Genomic DNA, 21,779 nt, shown 5'->3' with positions numbered 1-21,779 from the left:
CAATAAAATGTACAAATACATAAAGGAACAGCACAAAGATCTATGTAATGATCTTCTTACTTCCAGGCCGGTGACAGTGACAAGGGGGCCTCACCTACGTGTAGAGGAGAGAACCCAGAGGTACATCTAATCGAGTAGCGGTCTCAGACGTCTCTATCAATCTCTACCCTATTTTATCAAACTTGACATTTCCAACTCAGGTATAACAAATGATAAAGTGGAACATATTTATTAATAAGTTGAAGCCAGTGTTCAAGAAGGGGTATGTCTGGAGATTTCCATGCCATAATGACAATGTTCCTGCAAAAAAAAACAAAAAAACAATTTGCCATAAGAGATTATTTTCTGTAAGAGGGCACTGGGGCTAGGACACTCACTGCCATAGGATTTGGTGATGGTGGATCCATTGTGCAAGCTCAAAAAGGGCCTGATGCATTTCTTGAATGGAGAAATATTACAGGTTATGGGTTTTAGATTTTGGTAAAGACAAGTTGTTCCAGGGTTAATCCACCTCACCCCCCGATCCTCATTGTCTGCTCCCCTCTGCCAGTCCCTCCACTGGCTACCCATAGCCCAGCGAATTGAGTTCAAGCTACTAACGTTAACATACAAAGCCATCCACAACCTGTCCCCTCCATATATCTCTGAACTAATCTCCCGCTACCTGCCCACACGTAACCTCAGATCCTCCAACGACCTCCTACTCCGCTCTGCTCTCATCCGCTCCTCACACAACTGCCTCCAAGATTTCTCCCGTGCATCCCCCATACTCTGGAACTCCTTACCAAGACACACAAGACTGACCCCCACAATCACAGGCTTCAAGAAGGCCCTGAAGACTCACCTATTCAGGAAGGCCTACAACCTCCAATAACACTATCACCGCACCACCATCTGTACAGTCTCCCCCTCTCCTTCTGTCTCTACCCCCTTCCCTCATAGATTGTAAGCCCTCGCAGGCAGGGCCCTCTACCCCACTGTGCCAGTCGGTCACTGTTAGTATTATATCTACCTGTAAATTTGTGTATTGTATGTAAACCCCGAAATGTAAAGCACCATGGAATTAATGGTGCTATAGAAATAAACAATAATAATAATAATAATAATAATAATAATTTTATACTAATTGCCAGAATCAGGAAGGATTTTTTTACCCTAACATGGGCAATTGGCATCGGGTTTTTGCCTTCTCTGCATTATCACTATAGGGTTGGACTTGATGGACCTGTGTCGTCATCCGACCTCATTAATAAGTTACTATGTATTGAGTTATACATATAACCTACATTATGTTGCTAATATAATAAATCTTGCAGTAAGTAAACAAAGGTGCTTGAACATTCTTTCAGGAGTAGAATACGACTATGGAAGGAAGTGGAAATCTGACAAAAATCATTAGTACTTTTATTATTATTGGATTCCCCTCTTCTCATCCTATTCAGATTCTCTTCTTCTTCATTTTTCTCTTCATGTACATCTTGACCACAGTTGAAAATCTTCTAGTCATCATCATTGTCTGGAGCAGCCGAAATTTACACAAACCGATGTATTTCTTTCTTGGAAACTTGTCATTCTTGGAGGCATGGTATGTAACGGTCACAGTACCCAAGTTACTATCCATATTTCTTACTGAAAATAATCAGATTACCTTCACTGCCTGCATGACACAACTCTTTTTCTTTCTCTTCTTGGGTTGTACTGAATGTGTGCTCTTAACAGTTATGGCATTTGATCGCTATGTAGCTATTTGCAACCCTTTACATTATGTCACTATAATGAACTGGCAGTTTTGCTTTGTCCTGGCCTGCTGCACCTGGATCACTGGTTTTGTCATATCTATAATTAAGATCTACTTCATTTCTCAGCTTACGTTTTGCCATTCAAACTTAGTCAACCATTTTTATTGTGATGTGTCTCCATTGTTGAATCTCGCTTGCACAGACATGAAGCAAACTGAAGTTGTAGACTTTATTCTTGCCCTGATCATCCTCTTAGTGCCCCTCCTGCTGACTTGCTTTTCTTATCTGTGCATTTTGGCCACAATTGTTCGAATCCCACATACCAGAGGGCGTATAAAAGCTTTTTCTACTTGTGCTTCTCATCTGGTTGTTGTTGTTATTCTCTATTCCACCACCCTTTTCATGTATGCTAGGCCAAGCAAGGCTCAGTCTATTAATTCCAACAAACTGGTGTCAGTTGTGTACACGGTGGTGACACCATTTCTCAACCCGATCATCTACTGCCTAAGAAACAAGGAGGTGAAGGAGGCCGTCAACAAACTTTTCTTTAGAAATTGAATATTTCTGACAACACCCACAGACCCAAGTGATGTTTAGGAATCAAATTTTGTCAAATCATAATTAATAAATTGCTGAATATAATTTACACACGAACGCAGGATGTTAGCAAGTCTTATGCAAAGATCTCATCATGACAATTCCTTTTTTACAATGAAGCTTGACTCTCTTAAAAGAGAAATGGAGCATTAGAGGCTTTGCTAGCCTTACATGTAACTGGAGAACCGCATAACAGGTAGTTGTGTTGTGTGTTGTGTGCTCTGTATGGTTAATGGATTTGTAACATGTAGGCACTACCATTAGTTATACTGGGTGAATTTAAAGGGGTTGTCCAGGCAAAGATTTAAGAATTTAATTTCCTTGGGACAGTGAAAAAAAATAAAAAAATGCATACTCACCTGTCCCCATTGCTCCAGTGTCATCCCAAGTGTCCTGGTTCGTTTGCTCCTCCCGGTCTCTTCCGGCATTGTGCTGAAGGTGCTGAATGGGCTCAGTGGTTATGAGTAATTTCAGAGCGGGGGACACTTTCACTCCTCCCAAGAAGCAAAAGTGTTTTTTTTAAGTATATGTCACTGCAAATTGAGCGTATAGAGCCGGACCTATTTGCTCTGTATCCCTGTTAGGTATATGGGGGGACACCACCTGCAAAGCTGGGTTGAACATATATAGCCAGACTGAATGCTCTGTATCCCTGTTAGGTATATGGGGGGGGACACCGCCTGCAAAGCTGGGTTGAGCATATATAGCCGGACCTATTTGCTCTGTATCCCTGTTTTGGGGGGGACACTGCCTGCAAAGCTGGGTTGAGCGTATATAGCCAGACTGACTGCTCTGTATCCCTGTTAGGTATATGGGGGGGGACACCACCTGCAAAGCTGGGTTGAGCGTATATAGCCGGACCTATTTTCTCTGTATCCCTGTTAGGTATATGGGGGGGACACCGCCTACAAAGCTGGGTTGAGCATATATAGCCGGACCTATTTGCTCTGTATCCCTGTTTTGGGGGGACACTGCCTGCAAAGCTGGGTTGAGCGTATATACCCAGACCTATTTTCTCTGTATCCCTGTTAGGTATATGGGGGGGACACCGCCTGCAAAGCTGGGTTGAGCGTATATAGCCGGACCTATTTGCTCTGTATCCCTGTTGTGGGGGGGACACTGCCTGCAAAGCTGGGTTGAGCGTATATAGCCGGACTAAATGCTCTGTATACCTGTTAGGTATATGGGGGGACACCGCCTGCAAAGCTGGGTTGAGCTTATATAGCCGGACCTATTTGTTCTGTATCCCTGTTTTGGGGGGACATTGCCTGGAAAGCTGGGTTGAGCGTATATAGCCGGACCTATTTGCTCTGTATCCCTGTTTTGGGTGGACACCCTGTGGAAAGCTCAACTCCTCTCCCTGTAGTATATAGCTCTGAAAAGAGCTGTTGTTTTTCTTCCGTTTTTCCCTCCCTACTAGAAGCTAATACCTATCTAGCCCTCAGCAGATCTCTTTCTCTCCCTATCTCTCACTGCAAATGTGACGAAGATCACATGTTTTCGGCAGCCAATGGGTTTTTTCCAATTTTTTTCAATGCCTCCGTTGTTGTAGTTCCTGTCCCACCTCCCCTACACAGTTATTGGTGCGCCAGGGAAGGTGGGAGGCAATACGAATTTTTACTGCGTTTTCCGCATGGTATTCGATTGGAATCTAATACCTTGAACGGCCTGATATTTGATCGAATACCTTTTCGATCAAACGGCGTTCGCTCATCTCTAATAATAATCCAGAATGCATCAGTATCAATAAATAATATACCAAATCGCTAGGCAGTAAAGATACACATACAGACACTAAATATCATAGGGCCCTTGGGCAGTGGTGTGGAGACCAGGGTAGGTCATTTACTGTGTATGTGCTTTTCATGTGCATTAGTGTGGGTTGCCTCTTCCTTGTGAATTGTGACCATATGATATCTAGTGTCCCTATGTGCATCTTTAGTGCCTAGCGATTTGGCATATTATTTATTGATACTGATGCATTCTGGATTATTATATATGATATCATTGAATATGTTCACCGTTTTTGGTCATATTTATACAATACCCTATTCACCACACCTTTTTGGTGCTTACTGGTACCTTATAGGACTTCCCACGTCCTTCCTTCTCCCCTTTTTTCATATAATTTTATTTTTGTATGTTTTTAGAGGCATATTAATAAATACATCCCTTTTTTATATATTTTTGTGTGGGTTTCTTTTGGTTTGTGTAACATTCAATACAGCAAATGGTTGCAGGAGGTAAAAGAACACAACAGCAGTCAAGGTGAAGTAATTTTGAAGGCAGAGAAATTTGTAGCCAGACAAGTAAGTTGCACAACAATTGGTCAGAGCTGTAAAAGAGGATGAGACAATTGGTTAAATGCCTTCCAGATAATAAATATGGGTTAAAAGGTTGAAGACAAACAAATGTTAATTCTACAGTTACCTATTAATCACTATAGTCATTGGCAGCCAGGTGTTAGAAACAGGTTTAGGCTAATCCGTTCAGGGAGTCCGCATGGGGACCCCCGAATGGACTACTGAACACATTGCAAGCGGTGTGCAGTGAAAGCACATGGACCCCATAGACTATAATTGTGCTTTCTGCACAATTTCTGCAAGGAACATGAGGACAGCAAAGTAGTTCATGATCTACTTTCCTGTCCGCATGACTTGTGTGGAGACCGTACGGAAAGCACACGGGCCCCATTATATTCTATGGAGTCCGTGTGCTCTCACTGTACACTGCTTTCCAATGCGTTTGGTAGTCCGTTCAGGGGGGTCTCCATGCGGACTCCTCAGAACGGAATACCGACAGAGATGTGAACGAGGCCTAGGGCCCCATGTATTAGGCCACAGGAAAAAAAAGCACGTGAAAAACCACAGCGGCAATGCATTGCGGTATTTTTGGCACCGCTTTTCACAGAATGTCAACAGAGGTTTCCTCTGTGGACTTTCTGCTTCCATTATACCTATAGGGAAACTGCCACCATTTCTGTAGGAATATTTCAGATACTGCATTTTCCAAAACTGTGACAATTTTGGAAATCATAATGTGTCCACTGCATGTATTTTTCCCGAAATGTTTGGAAGGGATTAATTAGATTCTCATCCGCTTTGCAGGACTATGAAGCACCACGTTTTTTCCATGGCATTTCTGCTGTGGCCAAACTGCGGTAGTCAAAGGTAGTCTTGCAGTATTTTTCATTTTTTTTTCAAAATACCTAGTTTTTTTTATGGGGCAAGTTGTTTATTAATATAATATATTTGCAAGCTAAAAAAAAAGTGTAGTATAATGGAAAGAAAGTGCAATTCTATTTTTTTCTGGGTTTCATTTTTATGCCATCCATCTTTATTCAGTGGATCAGTACTATTACAGAGATACCAAATTTAGATAGTATTTGTTGTGGTTTACTACTTTTAAAAAAAGTTAAGTACTATTTTTTAACCCCTAGCTGTTGAAGGCATTTTATTATTTCTGTTTTTGACTTCCCGACTTCCAAACCCCATAACTTTTTTACTGTTCTATTCACAGAGCCATATGAGGGTTTAATGTTTGAGAGAAAAAGTTCTTCATAATGTTACCATTTATTATTCTGTACAATGTACTGTACTGGGAAGCTGGAAAAAAAATTCAGAATGGGGGGAATTGGAGAAAAACTGAATTTGTGTGTCTTTCTTACAGGCTTCGTTTAGTTTCAGGAGCACACTAGTTGTGGCCTGACCGGTATATCACAAAGGCTAAGTCTGCCTATCAACATGTCAACTTGTATCAGAGAACGCCCATGTTTTGACAGGTATAATTGACATGCTGCAGTTTGAAAAACGCAAGTGTTTTTGAGAACGCAGCTTTTCTGCTGTTGTTTTTTTTTCTGCAATCTCTAGCTGGGATAAGCCAGAATCCCATCCAGGTCTTTCCATCTGGCCTTAAGGTGGGTGGCAATTGATAAATAAAAAACTCTTCCCATTGAAGGAGAATTTCTGCAACCTTATTGATACTTTAAGTCTCCATGTTTCCTACTCTACTACTTCAGTACTAATTGAGAAATTGTAGTTTGCATTGAAAATAGCAGTCTGATAACCCAAGACTACCAACTAGCTGGAGGGACTGTAGCTATGGATCCTAAGGAACAAGGAATGGTCCATGATTCCCAGGATGTGTTCTCCAACCAGACCTGGGCTGGGACTTAAAAGCAGCTTGCACATGAACCCTACTGTTCCTCAATGTTATAGAAAAAATGTTGTAGCTAATTTTGCTAAATGTGTCACACCACCTTGAATACAATATACAATATCTAAATCACACCTCAAGAAAAGGAGTTAAAAACATGTAAGTGGAACTTATAAACATCTAATGAAATGGGCAAGAACATGAATCAGTTTTACAGTCACGGACAAACGTACCCTACCAATGTGCAGGCACCAATATAATTAATAATACCCCCATACTGTGACCACCAGTTCTACACAGATGGTCTACAGAGTATCATCCTGCAAACTATACTGTTGCACTGACAGCAATAATTTCTCTTTCCCATCTTCCTGGACAAAGCTCAAGAAAAGTGTAGTGTTGGTAAAACTCTAAAGTCCTGTCTATAATTTCTCTGCAGATCCCAATCTCCAGATTGCTGTCCAACATCTCCGTGGATGTAAGACCTGTGCAATGATGGTCATGTGATGTCAGGTCCTTTACCTATCTATTAAACCTCCAACCCCACAGGTCTATGCATAGGTATCTAAACAACTACTTTATATACTTTATATATACAAAAGAAGGTAACCAACCATTAACATTTACAAAAATAGATAATGTAGTTTATAAACAAATAAATACTTGTAATACAAAAAAAAAAAAAAAATCACAAAAAGTACATAGAAATAAACCTGTCCAGCCTTGATCAGCCCAAAAAACACAGAACACGCTACAGGATCAATACTTTAACAGTCCTCTGTCTGTTCAATAAATATATCTGACGATAAATGCATCACATTGAATTCACACAAAATTCATATCAATGAAGTATACGAGCAACAAGATACATGAATTTATATATAGTAAATGCACAGAGCCTAGCTCACACATAACAAAAGATGACTACATTTGCATATAAACATCCATATACCTCTCATGATATTACATGCTAGTTATCTGTGAAATGACCGGGTAAGATAAGATAATCCTTGAATAGTCCCACAGTGGGGAAATTTCAGTGTGTTACAGCAGCATAGTATAACAGATACAGGATAATAAACAGTAAATATGTTACAGAAGTAGACACACATATAATGAGAAAAGAAAAAAAATACTAGGAATCAATAGCAGCTAAGGAAGAAAAAGAAAGAAAGGAAGACTTCAGAGTCATTTAGTTTTCTGTGTGGAGTGATCCTTGCTTGGTCAGATGTAGATTATACAGACTGATTGCAGTTGGAAGGAAGGACCTGCGATAGCGCTCCTTCTCACACTTGGGGTGAAGCAGATGGTCACTTACAGTGCTGCTAAGTGCCATCAAGGTCTCATTCATGGGGTAGGATTTGTTCTCCCGCATGGAGGTCACCACAGACAGTATCCGTCTGTCACCCACCACCTGTACTGGGTCCAAGGGGCTCCCCAGGACAGAGCTGGCCCTTCTAATAGCCTGCCAAGTCTATTTCTGTCCCTGGTTGATATACTGCTCCCCCAGCAGGCCACACTGAAAAAGATGGCTGAAGCAACCACAGAGTTGAAAAAGGCCGTAAAAAGTGGCCCCTGAGTAGAAATACATGACGGGACATAGCTATTTTGCTATCAATAAATACCTGTCTACAAATACATGTATAAGGTCCAAAGCATAAGGCAATGAAATCTTGAACCCCCTGTAAATTGTATAAAAAAAAACAGAGAAATGCTCAAACAATAAAATCAAGGTTAATACCTGAAGACATGTTTAAAAAACAGACCCAGAGCATAAACACGTCGAGGTATGTTTTGCTCCCAACCAACTTTATCAGGGGGTAAGTATTAAACAGGAAAATGTACAAATATGGGTTAGAATCCCATATGCATATGCATACCCACTCGGTATCTGAGGAACACATCCCTGAACACAGCATGGGAACTTCATTATATATTTTTGCAAAAGTTTATGGTTGTCTACCTTCTTTTAGATATTTTAACCCTTTCTAGCCTCAAACACTTCACTTATAATGCAGGGCTGACATGGTAGGAGACCTACTGATGTTTGGGGTACCATGAAGTTGCCCATTTGAGCAGACTACCTGTCCAAAACTGTCTCCAACCTTACAGTTTTATTTTCCTAATGGGGGCTAAATATTAAAAATTGGGGTACAATATTTTTGGAACCTATGTTAAGAATATTTACTGCTAATGTGTAAGATTACAAGCATACACCTTTGTTCACACTGCAATGGTCCTCATTACATGTGTTGTTTAGTAAATATATTGATTTTAACTGATCGGCCAGATGGGTGCTAAAATTCATACAATTGTAGACAGTCAATAGGGGTCATGTATCAATGGCAAAGGGTACAACACTTTTGCTTTTCATACAATCTCCCTGAATGGATACATATTTATATACATGTATATGTCTTAAGACAAGTGTAGCCATTCATAAATGAGCACCAACTTTATTGCACATTTTATTTTTCATTTTAAACTTTTCCAATGTTGTTTGTTAGCTGTCTGAATTATGTCCCATAGGAATCAAGATTTACAACAACTTAACTTTCTGCCAATAGGCAGTCACTTGGTGCTATCAATGGAACAGAGTAAAGTGGAATAAATAGCAGTGTAATTCATGTCTATAAAGATGTGTTTTACTTCTTGGATATGTCAGCAAGGACATTTGCATGTATTGTTCTCTCTCATTATTCTTCATTTTATCTATGTATACTTCTTGGCCACACTACAGTAAGTCTCATTTTCTATTGTACGTAGCTTGTATGAAGGCACACACACTTCAGCACATATGACAATACTTTATGGGAAGAATAGCAATGTAATGTGGCATACATCAAGGCATGGAGCACACTCCACCCCACTTTTTTGACCATCTCAGAGGGACATACAGTTTACTGGCTGAAAGTTTATAATTTGTTTGCATATCTATATGCTTGAATAGGCTTTTATAAGAATATTAGTGCAAACAATATATGACTAAACACATTGTAAGGTCCAAAACACACAAAATATACAGGTAGATATAATACTAACAGTGACCGACTGGCACAGTGGGGTAGAGGGCCCTGCCCGCGAGGGCTTACAATCTATGAGGGAGGGGGGTAGAGACAGAAGGAGAAGGGGAAAAAGATCAGATGATGGTGTGGTGACAGTGTTATTGGAGATTTCCTGAATAGGTGAGTCTTCAGGGCCTTCTTGAATCCTGTGATTGTGGGGGTCAGTCTTATGTGTCTTGGTAAGGAGTTCCAGAGTATGGGAGATGCACGGGAGAAATCTTGGAGGCGGTTGTGTGAGGAGCGGATGAGAGAAAAGCGGAGTAGGAGGTCATTGGAGGATCTGAGTTTACGTGTGGGCAGGTAGCGGGAGATTAGTTCAGAGATATATGGAGGGACTGGCAGAGGGGAGCAGCCAATGAAGATCGGGGGGAGAGGTGAATTAAGCGGGCAGCACAGTTTAAGGTGGACTGGAGGGGGGCGAGGGTGTTTGCTGAGAGTCCATGGAGAAGGGTGTTGCAGTAGTCTAAGCGGGAGATTATGAGGGCCTGGACGATGGGTCAGGTGGAGGGGCCACATGGGGTGGGGTGAAAATGATGAACTCTGTTTTCTCCATGTTCAGTTTGAGAAAGCAGGAGGAGAGGAAGGAGGCTATGGCCGCTAAGCAATCTGGAACTCTGGCCAGCAGGGAGGTAATGTCTGGTCCAGAGATGTATATTTGGGTGTCATCGGCATAGCAATGGTATTGAAAACCATGAGATTCTATGAGTTGGCCCAGGCCAAGGGTGTAGATGGAGAGCAGGAGGGGTCCTAGGATGGAGCCTTGGGGGACACCTACAGAGAGAGAGCGTGGTGAGGAGGTGGTGTGCGAGTGGGAGACGCTGAATGTGCGGTCGGTGAGGTATGAGGAGATCCAGGAAAGGGCCAGGTCTGAGATACCAAGGGATGAGAGAATTTCTAACAGGAGGGAGTGGTCAACTCTGTCAAAGGCAGAGGAGCGGTCAAGGAGGAGGAGGATAGAGTAATGGCGCTTGGCTTTGGCAGTTAGAAGGTCATTGGTGACTTTTGTTAGGGCAGTTTCAGTGGAGTGCCAGGGTCTGAAGCCTGACTGTAGTCTGTCAAAGAGCAGGTTGGACGAGAGATAGGAGGAGAGTTCTGAGTGGACGTGTTGCTCAAGCAGTTTTGAGGCGTACGGGAGCAGTGAGATGGGACGATAGTTGGCTGGAGAGGACGGGTTGAGGGACGGTTTCTTAAGTATAGGTGTGACTGTGGCATGTTTGAAGGCAGAGGGGAAGGATCCATTGGCTAGGGATAGGTTGAAGAGATGAGTTAGGGCCGGAGTAATGACTTCAGTGAGTTTGGGGATGAGATGTGATGTGATGTGATTCAGACATGTTCATCCAATGTCATCTATATTGTGGTGATGATGAAGTCTTGCAAAATATGCATAACAAAATCTGAGAAAGCACAGAATGACCTCAACTATCAGATTGTACTCCTTCATGTTTGAATGGTTCATTACAAAATCTAATTAAATTGTATTATAATAATTTATTGCAGATGAATGCTGAACCTGGGTTTTAATTTGAGGGGGTGCAGAGAGTGCAGTCGCACCGGGGCCCAGGAGCCTTAGGGGCCCATATAAGCACTGGCATCAGCATTTAGCCCATAAGCCAAGGAGTCCCACACATGACCCTAACCACACTAAGGCTGATGAAACTCCTTAGCACCAGTAACCATCACTACCAAGAATTCACTGTAGGGATGAGATAGGGGGCCCCGGAGAAAAGATTGCATCGGGGCCCACAAGACATTAGTTATGCCACTGACAAGGCCAATTACATATTGCACTGAACATAAGCTGAATTTCCAAATATCTATTTAAAATAATACTTTTTATTCATCTTAATTCTTCCTGAACAATATCTAGTACCTGTGCTTCATTGGAAGCTTTTCTTACAGCCATTGTTTAACATTGCACTCAGTTATGTGTAAGTCAATGTCAACCCTTGAAAACCATTTAGAATATTACCCTATTTACAACTAAAATATTGTGCTAATGACTATGGACTAATGTATGGTAGAAATTCTTTCCATTTCTCCTCTCTTTCCAGTAGTTACATCTGAACATGTGTTAAGGCTTAAATATAGCTATATGGTAGGTGTGTAATAAATGCTTTCTTTGTATTGCATTGGACATATATATACTGTCAATAACATCTATATGCTCACCCTCATAGAGGATAAAATCCCCAAAAAATAAAGTACAACACTTATCCAACACTTGTCACTCTTTGACAGCAATTCTCTTAAAAATGGAAGATAACGCCAATATATCCAGAAGCATCAGCACCTTCATCCTACTTGGATTTCCCACTTCTCGGCCAGTTCAAATTTTGCTTTTCTTGATTTTCCTTTTGATTTATCTCTTAACCATTGCGGAGAACTTGCTTATAATCATCTTGATCTGGACTAATTCCAAACTGCATAAGCCAATGTACTTTTTCTTAGGGCACCTTTCCTTCCTGGAAACGTGGTACGTCACTGTCACTGTACCCAAACTACTTTCCATATTTATAGTTGAAAATCGAGAAATTTCCCTTGTGTCTTGTATGTTACAGCTCTACTTCTTTATTGCCTTGGTATGCACAGAGTGTGTTTTGTTGGCTGTTATGGCTTTCGATCGCTATGTAGCAATCTGCAACCCCTTGCATTACGTTACCATCATGAATTGGAATTTTTGTGTCCTTCTGGCCTTAGGATCATGGTTCACCGGTTTTCTTATATCAGTGATTAAAGTTTATTACATTTCCCGAGTTACTTTTTGTCATTCCAATGTTATAAATCACTTCTACTGTGATATCTCGCCAATACTTAATATTGCCTGTACAGACATGAAGTTAGCGGAACTTGTCGACTTTGTACTTGCCTTATTGATACTTTTGGTACCATTGCTACTAACATTTGTTTCTTACAGTTGCATTCTGAACACCGTTATTTCTATTCCAACCTCCAATGGAAAACAAAAGGCCTTTTCGACTTGTACGTCTCACTTGGTTGTAGTTATTATATTCTATGCAGCCACTCTTTTCATGTATGCAAGGCCCAATAGGGCCAGGGCTGTAGATTACAACAAACTGGTGTCTGTCATATACACAGTAATAACACCTTTACTTAACCCAGTCATATACTGCTTAAGGAATAAGGAAGTTCAGCAAATTTTAAGCAAAATGTTACATTTAAAAAATTCTGGACCTTAAGGTTAAAGCGAAATGCAGATAAAAAATGCTTCAGAAAAAAAAGTTGCGAAAACTCATAGCATTTTTATTGAATTTCTGCTGCATTTTTCAGCATTTTTTTTCCTATTACCGTATTTTCCGAACTATAAGGTGCACATAAAAACCTACGATTTCCTCAGAAATCGTAAGTGCGCCTTATAGTCCGGTGCGTCTTATATATGGTTAAAGCGGCGGCAAAGTTTGCGTGCCGCTTCCATACATACATAAAAGGCACCGTAAAGGTGCATTCACACTACGGAACGCCAGCGTGTATCACAGCCGTACACGCCGGCGTTACAGCAGGGCTGCCGGACACTTCCCATTCATTTCTATGGGAGCCGGCATGCGAGCGCTCCCCATAGAAATGAATGGAAAAAAGCAGTCCATTCATTTTTATGGGGAGCGCTCGCATGCCGGCTCCCATAGAAATGAATGGGAAGTGTCCGGCAGCCCTGCTGTAATGCCGGCGTGTACGGCTGTGATACACGCTGGCATTCCGTAGTGTGAATGCACCCTTAAAAGTTATATTAAACTACCCCCCCGTTTTAAAATAAAACCCTGAAACAGAATGTGAAACTTACCGAACGGTGCAGGGTGGGCGGGCATTCAGGCCTCCTCTTCCTCCGATGTCCTGACCACTTCCTCCGGCGCTCGCGAACTGATAATGGCCTGGGCGCATGCGCAATATCATAATGCTTCTACTACGGCTACTACGCATGCGCCCAGGCCATTATCAGTTCGGGAGCGCCGGAGGAGGAGGACGGAACATCGGAGGAAGAGGAGGCCTGAATGCCCGCCCACCCTGCACCGTTCGGTAAGTTTCACATTCTGTTTCAGGGTTTTATTTTAAAACGGGGGGGTAGTTTAATATAACTTTTCCGGTTGGGCTCTATCAGCATGATTTTGCTGATAGAGCCCCTTTAACTCCTCGCCTGCCGAGCGCTTGCAATAGAAGCGGCTGGCACGCGGGGGGGTTAAGCGGCCGCTGGCAAAGTCTGCGTGCTGCCGCTTTCAATAACATATAATGCGCACCGGACTGCGCCTTATAGTCCGGTGCGCCTTATATATGAACCGAGACGGACTATAAGGCGCATTGCCCATGAGCATATTATGAGGATATTAACACCCATCACTACCCTCACACAGCATAATGGTCCCATCACTGGTCCCTCATGCAGTATGGAGGGACATTGAAGGGGCCACTGTATAGGGGGGACCAAAGAAGTGACCAATGTATTAGGTCATTATGTACCTGTCTGCTCCCCAGTCCCGCTCTTTCTAGCTCCGGATGCACTTTGGTTACATCATGTGCACCCAGAGCAGGAAGGAGTGGGAGGGGCTGGAGAGAAGACAGATGAGTACTGGTACTCAGCTTGTAAGTCAAAAGACTTAATGTAGCCTGTAGCCTACAAGTTGTTGAGTGGTAGAGCAGGAAGCCTGTAGCATAAACGGCTTGGAGTGTCAGTTCCTTCTAGTTCTGCAATACGGTTGCATTTTTAACAACTAGATCAGCAGAATTGGAGAGAACTTGCTGCATTCACTTACTGCTCCCTACAGCCCTCAATGGGTCCGATGTGCCCACATCATGCCACGATGACGTAATGTGCGGTGTATGGGGGCCCCTGGAGGCTGAAGAGGAAGACTGCAGTGAGCTGGAGCTGGTATAGGTAAGTTAATAGGGGCCATTACTGGTTACTAAAAAAAAACTGGTTATTAATAATGCGACGGGGCCCACAAGGGGATTAACCAGTACCAGCCTGATCTTACAATCTACAGTATGACGATATGCGGTCATGTGAGAAAGGATATTTTATATCCCATAAAACTCATAGCAAATGGTATATGATTATTAAAAATATTCCAATTCAGGTCGTATTACCAGTCAATTTTTTTTTTTCTTATAATCATTAAAATTTAGATGTCTGTTATGTTGTAGTAAGTTTTTGTTGATCTATTATACTTGGTAACTTATTGACCAAGCACAAATGTTATCATGGAGTAACTTCACTCAAACTCAATAAACAAATAAAATAAATTCCATCCATTGTGTTACTCTCTTTAGATAGTAATGGGATAACAATGTGATCAAGTAGTAAAAGGTTTTGTTTAGGATTACAACCTAATGGCTGATTTCATCCCCAAACAGTGGCACACCTGTCTACAATACTACAAACACACAAAAATAGTCAATGCTAACAATATGAACTATAAGTGCAGGTGCATGTTGTCATTGCTGTGATAGAAATACAAACACATAACAATTACAACAGTACTCTGCTAGCACCAAGGGCATTACTGCTATGTCTACTGAATTCATAAATACATGAAAATTAGTTTTTTTGGTGCACATTTTGACCAAATTGTGGGACACCATCTGCCAGTGACAAGGTGACTATTTTACTTTTTCAATATTTTTATAATAAAAACAAGATGACTGTTTTTTGATGGCACTCTATGAGCAGCGCCGCACCTCCCATGAGGCGACCTGAAGTGAGCACTTCAGGCAGCGCTATGTCAGGACCCCAGGGAGGGCGGCATTTTTGATGACCTAAGCCAGTCCAGGACAAGCTGTCCTGGCCTGGCTTAGCACCGAGCGGTGGTTTGGGGAGGCCACTGGAGCAGCGCTGCTCCAGCAGCCTCCCCTCACGCTCAGGCAGAGAGCAGGTCCACTCCGTGCCTGCTCTCTGCATGCGAACGGCGCTAAGCACTGCCCCTTCGCTCGGCCATGCCCCCTTCACTCGGCCATGCCCCTTCGCTCCGCCCCTCCTCCTGGGGGGGGGGCGGCTTTCTGTAGTTCGCCTCGGGCGGCGAAAGGGGTAGGTTCACCCCTGTCTATGAGTCACCTTTGTCTGGGTCTTTTCCTCTACATGGGGCCTATATTGCAGATATATTATGCTTACCATGCACTACAAATACTCTCCAATGAATTCAGGAGAAGTGTAGTTTAACCATATTGGAATGATATTGTAAATATAGTTGGTATTATTTGGCAGTCTGCATTGTTTACATTGTTTGCATTGTGCATATGGGACTCCCTTTTGGTTGTGAATTCCACCCGTGTGCCCATAGCAGATTAAATTAGAGCATAGTGGTTGAACACAGTCCCCTCAAAAATACTAGTTAAAAATAAATAAATATATGTACCCAAAAAATGGTGTCAAAATTCAACACATCATGCAAAAAAAGCCCTCATAAAATAGTAAAATAAAGGATTGTTTCCACATCTTAAAGAGATTAAAAATGATGCCAACATAAAGCAGACACATGGTAAATTTTAAGCAGGTCTTTTTAACAGACTTTGAATAAATGTATAGTGCCGACCATTATAAGTAACTATGTAATACAGGCTGTTTCCTTGGCGCTCTCTGTTTTTACTGTGAAAATTTTTGCTATATACATCTCAAGCTGGACTGCAGGTCACATAAATTGGATTAGTCACGCCTATAGAAATCAAAGAGTAGAGGGAAGGACTGGGAGTGAGCAGGAAGTGCAGTATTTTACTCACATCAATACAGGTCTGTACTTCCCTGTATTCATTAATGAAAAATGGTATACCTACAATACATTAGTTACCCTTATGATACAGAGTTTTCCTTCCTACAAACTCCACACTCCAGTACACCATACCTCCCAACCATCCCGGATTCAGCTAGACAGTCCCGAATTCCTGGTCCTGTCCTATGGTCCTGGTCAGTGGGAGGTATGTCCCAGATTCAACTCATCTGCATCTGGAGAGGACGCAATGAGCCTCACCACTGTGCCCCTGCGTGCTCCAGGAGCTGTAGGTGTGATGTGATGACATCACTCATGTTGTGCCTGCAGCTCCTTGAACAATCTGGGACTAGAGACTGCAGACTGTGCAGCAGAAGTGAGGAGAGAGTATTTTTTATGTTAAACTTTGGCAGATGAAGAGGGACATTAAAATGGAGGCAGATGGAGCGGGCATTAAACTGGGGACAACTGGAGAGGGACATTGTTAGTTGTAGTCTATCTTTATGATTTAAATTGGGCCGCAGGGCAATTGAAGAATATTCTCAGAATTTAGACAGTGGGTTCCTGCTATTGATGATCGCTGTCCTCTGTGATCGGGTAAATGATGCCATGGTAAATTTGCTCCTATATGATTCTCTTAATAGTCTAATTTATTTAGCTTCTTTTGTTGCAGATTTTCCTGTGTTTTTTTTTTTAATCCAAAATCAGGAGTGGATTGAGCAGAAGGGAGAAGTATACGAGCTTCCTATATTTCCCATTCCTTTTGTAGCCATTCTTGGCTTTGGCTAAAAAAAAAACACAACTAAATCTGTAACAAAAAAAGTTGTGTTACCACAACGTGGGGCCTCAGCCTTAAACTGTGTTTGGGAATTCGGAGACTTTGACTCTTCTCTTCATTTTGTAGTTTCATTGCACCTTTTGTTCTCCCTGAGTTCTTGCTCACAGTATAGGATATCACAAACACACATTGGAAAACGACATTGGGCAGTGACAAGGAGATTATATAAATCTGTCTGGATTTAACACAGAACACGACTAGTAACTATACCATAAAATAATGTATATAATAGTTATCAAGCATATATATTTGCTGAAATCGCCTTAATATCATAAAACACTTAGCATTAATGACAGTGAAAGAGCAGTTTGTGCTAAATTCACTTTATTAGTAGACATGAAAGGACTATAGTTTTGTTGGGTGGAATCCCAGTTCTCATCACTGCTGATGTGGAGTTGGGGTAAGTATACTAAATATTCTGCAAATTTAGAATGCAGGACATTCTACCAAGTGAGTGTGCAAAAAGTCCATATCATTATGCCCATTGCAGTGGTATATAACAAATGTTTATCTTACTGTATCTTAGTGAGTAGTGCATGTTACTATGTATCTCAGTGAGTAGCACTTTTCTATTATGTCAGTAATCCAGGGGATTTCAATTCAATGGTCCTTAACTTTCAGGTGACATGTATAGTAAAATGCGCTTAAAGGCTTAATGCCGATCAATCTACCACCAGAGGTGAGGTGTTTGTCAAGGCAGATATGGCATTGGACTCATGTTATTGCGGGGAATCATTTCTGTTTTTGACTCAGAAGCAGAAAAGTTCTAATCAGCACCGTACAGACCAGCTATTTAGTCGGACCGATGAGCCCTGTTCCTGGCCATCTATATTATCTTCTCTCCCTCTCTCTTCATATTGCTTTCATCTCTGGAATTGCATCCTAAGTGTACAACACGGAGCACACTGCTGGACCGAGCTGAAAACCAGGATGTGGATGAGATGGAAAAACTGCGTTAGGCCATGGCCCCCTGTGGTGTAAACGCCACAATTTTTCCTACGGCGTTTTACATTTAAGGCAAAGTGGATGGGATTCTTGTGAATACCATGCCCACTTTGCAGTAAAAACCGCGCTGTGGATAAGCCACAATTTCCAAAACCGAAGTGGTTTTGGAAATCGCAGCATTTCAATTATACTTACGGAAACGGTGGCAGTTTCTCCATAGGTATAACTGAAATAGAAAGTCTGCAAATGAAACCCCTGCAAACTGTCTAAAGCGCTGCAGGAAGAACCGCGATGTGTTCCCGCCATGGATTTTTCCTGCAGCGCATTTTTTTTGCTGCAGGACACCACGTGGGGCCTTAGCCTTAAGGTCAGAAAATTAACAGTGATGATCTGTAATTCAAGCCAATGACACTGCAATCCATTCTAAGCAGTGATGTATCTGTAGGGGTGGCAGTGGTTCTGACTGTGCTCATAAGCTAGGGGGCTCACAGGTCCTATTCAACACACTATGAGGTCTGGCAATCTATGTGTCTTCCTGCGCAATGAGATTTCTGATATACTGAATGTCCTTATCATCAATATGCCAATATATAATCAAGGAAGGGAGGCTGTGGAGAAATGGTTCTGAAGGATGGGAAGACGTTACAGTATTCTTAGAGCATGTCTGCATGACTACTGAGCTACAGAGATTAACCCCATTCGCATCACTACAGTCAGACAATTACACAAAATGAGTCAACAGTTGTTGCTCCAATTTTGTGCATTGAATATTTGTTTATTCAATGTCCTTTCCCCTACTGATTCTTTTGAAGAACTTTTTCACAGAGTCCTTCATTTCTCTATTCCTCAAACTGTAGATAATAGGATTCAACATAGGTGTCACAACTGTATAAAGTAAAGATAATACCTTGTTAACATCTAGCGAGAATCTAGACATGGGCTGCATGTACATGGCTGTTATTGTACCGTAATATATCATAACTACAGTTAGGTGAGAGGCACACGTCGAAAAGGCCTTTTTCCTTCCTACAGCTGAAGGTATCTGTAATATAGTGGAAATAATGAATATGTAGGAGAGGACAGTTAGGAGAAAGGAGCTAAATATAAGTCCAGTAGCCAACGTAGAGATGGCCGTCTCTGTAAACTGGGTACTGCTGCAGGCAAGTTTGAGAAGAGGTTGAGCATCACAGTAGAAATAATTAATCTGATTAGGACCACAGAAAAAAAGCCTTGATATTAATACAACCGGCAAGATTGGAGAAAGAAAGCCACCGATCCAAGCCCCAGAGGCTAACTGGTGTGCAGTTGTATTGGTCATCTTTGAAGAATAATGCAGAGGAATACAAATAGCCACATACCGATCATACGCCATTGCAGTTAGTAGGTAACACTCAGAAGCTCCAAGCGAGCTAAATAGATACAACTGAATCATACAATTTTTAAAAGATATGGCCCTACTGCTTGTCACAAATGTAGATAACATCTTAGGTACAATGACTGATGTGTACCATATTTCTATAGCTGAGAGGTGGTTGAGAAAATAAAACATAGGGATTTGCAGTTTATAGTTTGTAAGTACAGTCAGGAAAATGATAATGTTGCCTGTTACAGTAAAACTGTAGATAAGTAGGAAAAGTAGGAACATAAGAGGGTAGAGCTTCTTCAGGCTGGGGAACCCCAAGATGATAAATTCTGTCACCAATGTTTGATTTATTCCTCCTCCCATTTCAATGAGCAGTTTCTACAAGTGGAATGAATGAAAGAATAAATGAATGAATATTATATAGCAGTACAACAATAGTATTTCATTACTTCAATAAACAATATTGGAAGACATTTACTAAGATTGGCATATAGGCCGGTCTGATTTGTGCATCCGATAGTTGGGCACTGTTCATTACGCCATATCATATCCAGCTTTGGTCTCCAGCTGGTTGTTGGAAATTCTACAAGTCTCTTTTATAAAGGACCTACAAGCTGGATAAGAACCATTGTTCACTTTTATTCTTATTGCATCCACGCACAAGTATGTGACTATTTTTGCTGTATTCCACTTGATAATGTTTGTATGAAATCCTTGGCATATAATTTGTTATATTAGCTGTTCCACTGTATGATTGGCCATACAGTAGGACTGTAAGGGAATTGATGGCAGTGCCAGTGCAGTGTCTCCAAAAGTGCCAGAGTGGTATCAGAGGGTTGTCATAGAAGGGAAGTTGGTGAGCTGATTGGAAATGTCCTATTGACTGTGTGGTCGGTTTCGGCCCAGTTCTGAGACCCTATGTGGACTTTGTAAACGTCAGCCATGAGTAAGATGCCAGGGCTGTGAGACGTCATCCTTGAGAGAGCTAATAATTAGCAGATGGCAGGAGATTGGTTGCTTTGTGGCCTATAGTGGTCTCTGTGTTACAGTCCTGTGAAGACAGTAGACCTATACATGCCAACACTTCTTTTCAGGGAGACTTGAAGTGTGAAAATGTTTGCATGACCATGCCACTTATTTTCTTCTTGGAACATAAAGAATCCACATCACATATTAAAGACAGCGCAGCATTGTGCCAGGCTGAGAGATTTTTCTACTTTTACTGGAACTTCCGGAGGTCACCACTATTTGTAGGAGCCTTCTGAATATTTTGGGAGAGTTAGCAAGTATGGGTCAAGTGACACATGATACATTTTAAGTCGCATTTGCCTTGTGTCAAGCTAAAGTGGTTTGTGTTAAAACAGCATTGATCTGTGTGAAGACAAAGCTGATTCATATAATCTCCCACTACCTGCCCACACGTAACCTCAGATCCTCCAATGACCTCCTACTCCGCTCTGCTCTCATCCACTCCTCACACAACCGTCTCCAAGATTTCTCCCCTGCATCCCCCATACTCTGGAACTCCTTATCACGACACATAAGACTGACCCCCACAATCACAGGCTTCAAGAAGGCCCTGAAGACTCACCTATTCAGGAAGGCCTACAACCTCCAATAACACTATCACCGCACTGACATCTGTGCAGTCTCCCCCTCTCCTTCTGTCTCTACCCCTCTTCCCTCATAGATTGTAAGCCCTCGCAGGCAGGGCCCTCTACCCCACTGTGCCAGTCAGTCATTGTTAGTATTATATCTTCCTGTATATTCTGTGTATTGTATGTAACCCCAAAATGTAAAGCACCATGGAATGAATGGTGCTATATAAATAAATAATAATAATAATAATAATAATAAAGTTACAAGTGTATTACTCAGTTGTTGCTGTTGTAAGTTATCTGTGAACAGAGAGAACTTCTTAAAGAAATCCTTAAAAAAATGATGCACATGCTAACAACGAATGAGATTGTGCTGATCATATTGGAGTGTTGGATCGTGCTCTTACTGACCGTTGTGCAACATGCAAATTTGCAGCTATAGTTTGTTGGAAGTAAATTCTGTGAATGGTAGTGTCCAAACAGAAAGACCCACTGATGCGACATGGCTGTTGTGACCTCATGAGATACAGTGCCTTGCAAAACAGGTTTCTTCCTGTATTTAGCTCCATCCATCTTCCCATCAACTCTGACTCGCTTCCTTGTACCTGCTGAAGAAAAGCCTCCCCACAGCATGATGCTGCCACTGCCATGTTTCACAATGGGGATGGTGTGTTCAGGGTCATGAGCAATGTTACTTTTCCGCAACATATAGCGCTTTGCATTTAGGCCAAAAGGTTCAACTTTGGTCTCTTCTTACCAGAGCACCTTCTTC

At 41.8% G+C, this 21,779-nt stretch overlaps 3 protein-coding genes across 3 annotated transcripts; 2 read left to right on the top strand and 1 right to left on the bottom strand.

Moving 5' to 3' along the window:
* Window positions 1–1,364: 1,364 nt before the first annotated feature.
* Window positions 1,365–2,297, top strand: LOC142203345 (olfactory receptor 6B1-like). Its single transcript, XM_075274025.1, has one exon. It carries the CDS (start codon window positions 1,365–1,367, stop codon window positions 2,295–2,297), a length of 933 nt encoding a protein of 310 aa, XP_075130126.1.
* A 9,496-nt stretch (window positions 2,298–11,793) lies between these two features.
* Window positions 11,794–12,753, top strand: LOC142194082 (olfactory receptor 6B1-like). Its single transcript, XM_075263110.1, has one exon. The coding sequence runs from the start codon at window positions 11,809–11,811 to the stop codon at window positions 12,751–12,753; it is 945 nt and encodes a 314-aa protein (XP_075119211.1). The 5' UTR covers window positions 11,794–11,808.
* Window positions 12,754–18,821: 6,068 nt separating this feature from the next.
* LOC142203272 (olfactory receptor 6N1-like) lies at window positions 18,822–19,772 on the bottom strand. The gene has a single exon (XM_075273890.1). It carries the CDS (start codon window positions 19,770–19,772, stop codon window positions 18,822–18,824), a length of 951 nt encoding a protein of 316 aa, XP_075129991.1.
* Between the last annotated feature and the right edge of the window lie 2,007 nt (window positions 19,773–21,779).

The sequence above is a fragment of the Leptodactylus fuscus genome, chromosome 1 (assembly GCF_031893055.1).
Source record: "Leptodactylus fuscus isolate aLepFus1 chromosome 1, aLepFus1.hap2, whole genome shotgun sequence".
NCBI classification, from domain to species: Eukaryota; Metazoa; Chordata; class Amphibia; order Anura; family Leptodactylidae; genus Leptodactylus; species Leptodactylus fuscus.
The sequence above is the reverse complement of the archived record's forward strand: the minus strand, read 5'-3'. Positions and strand labels throughout refer to the sequence as shown.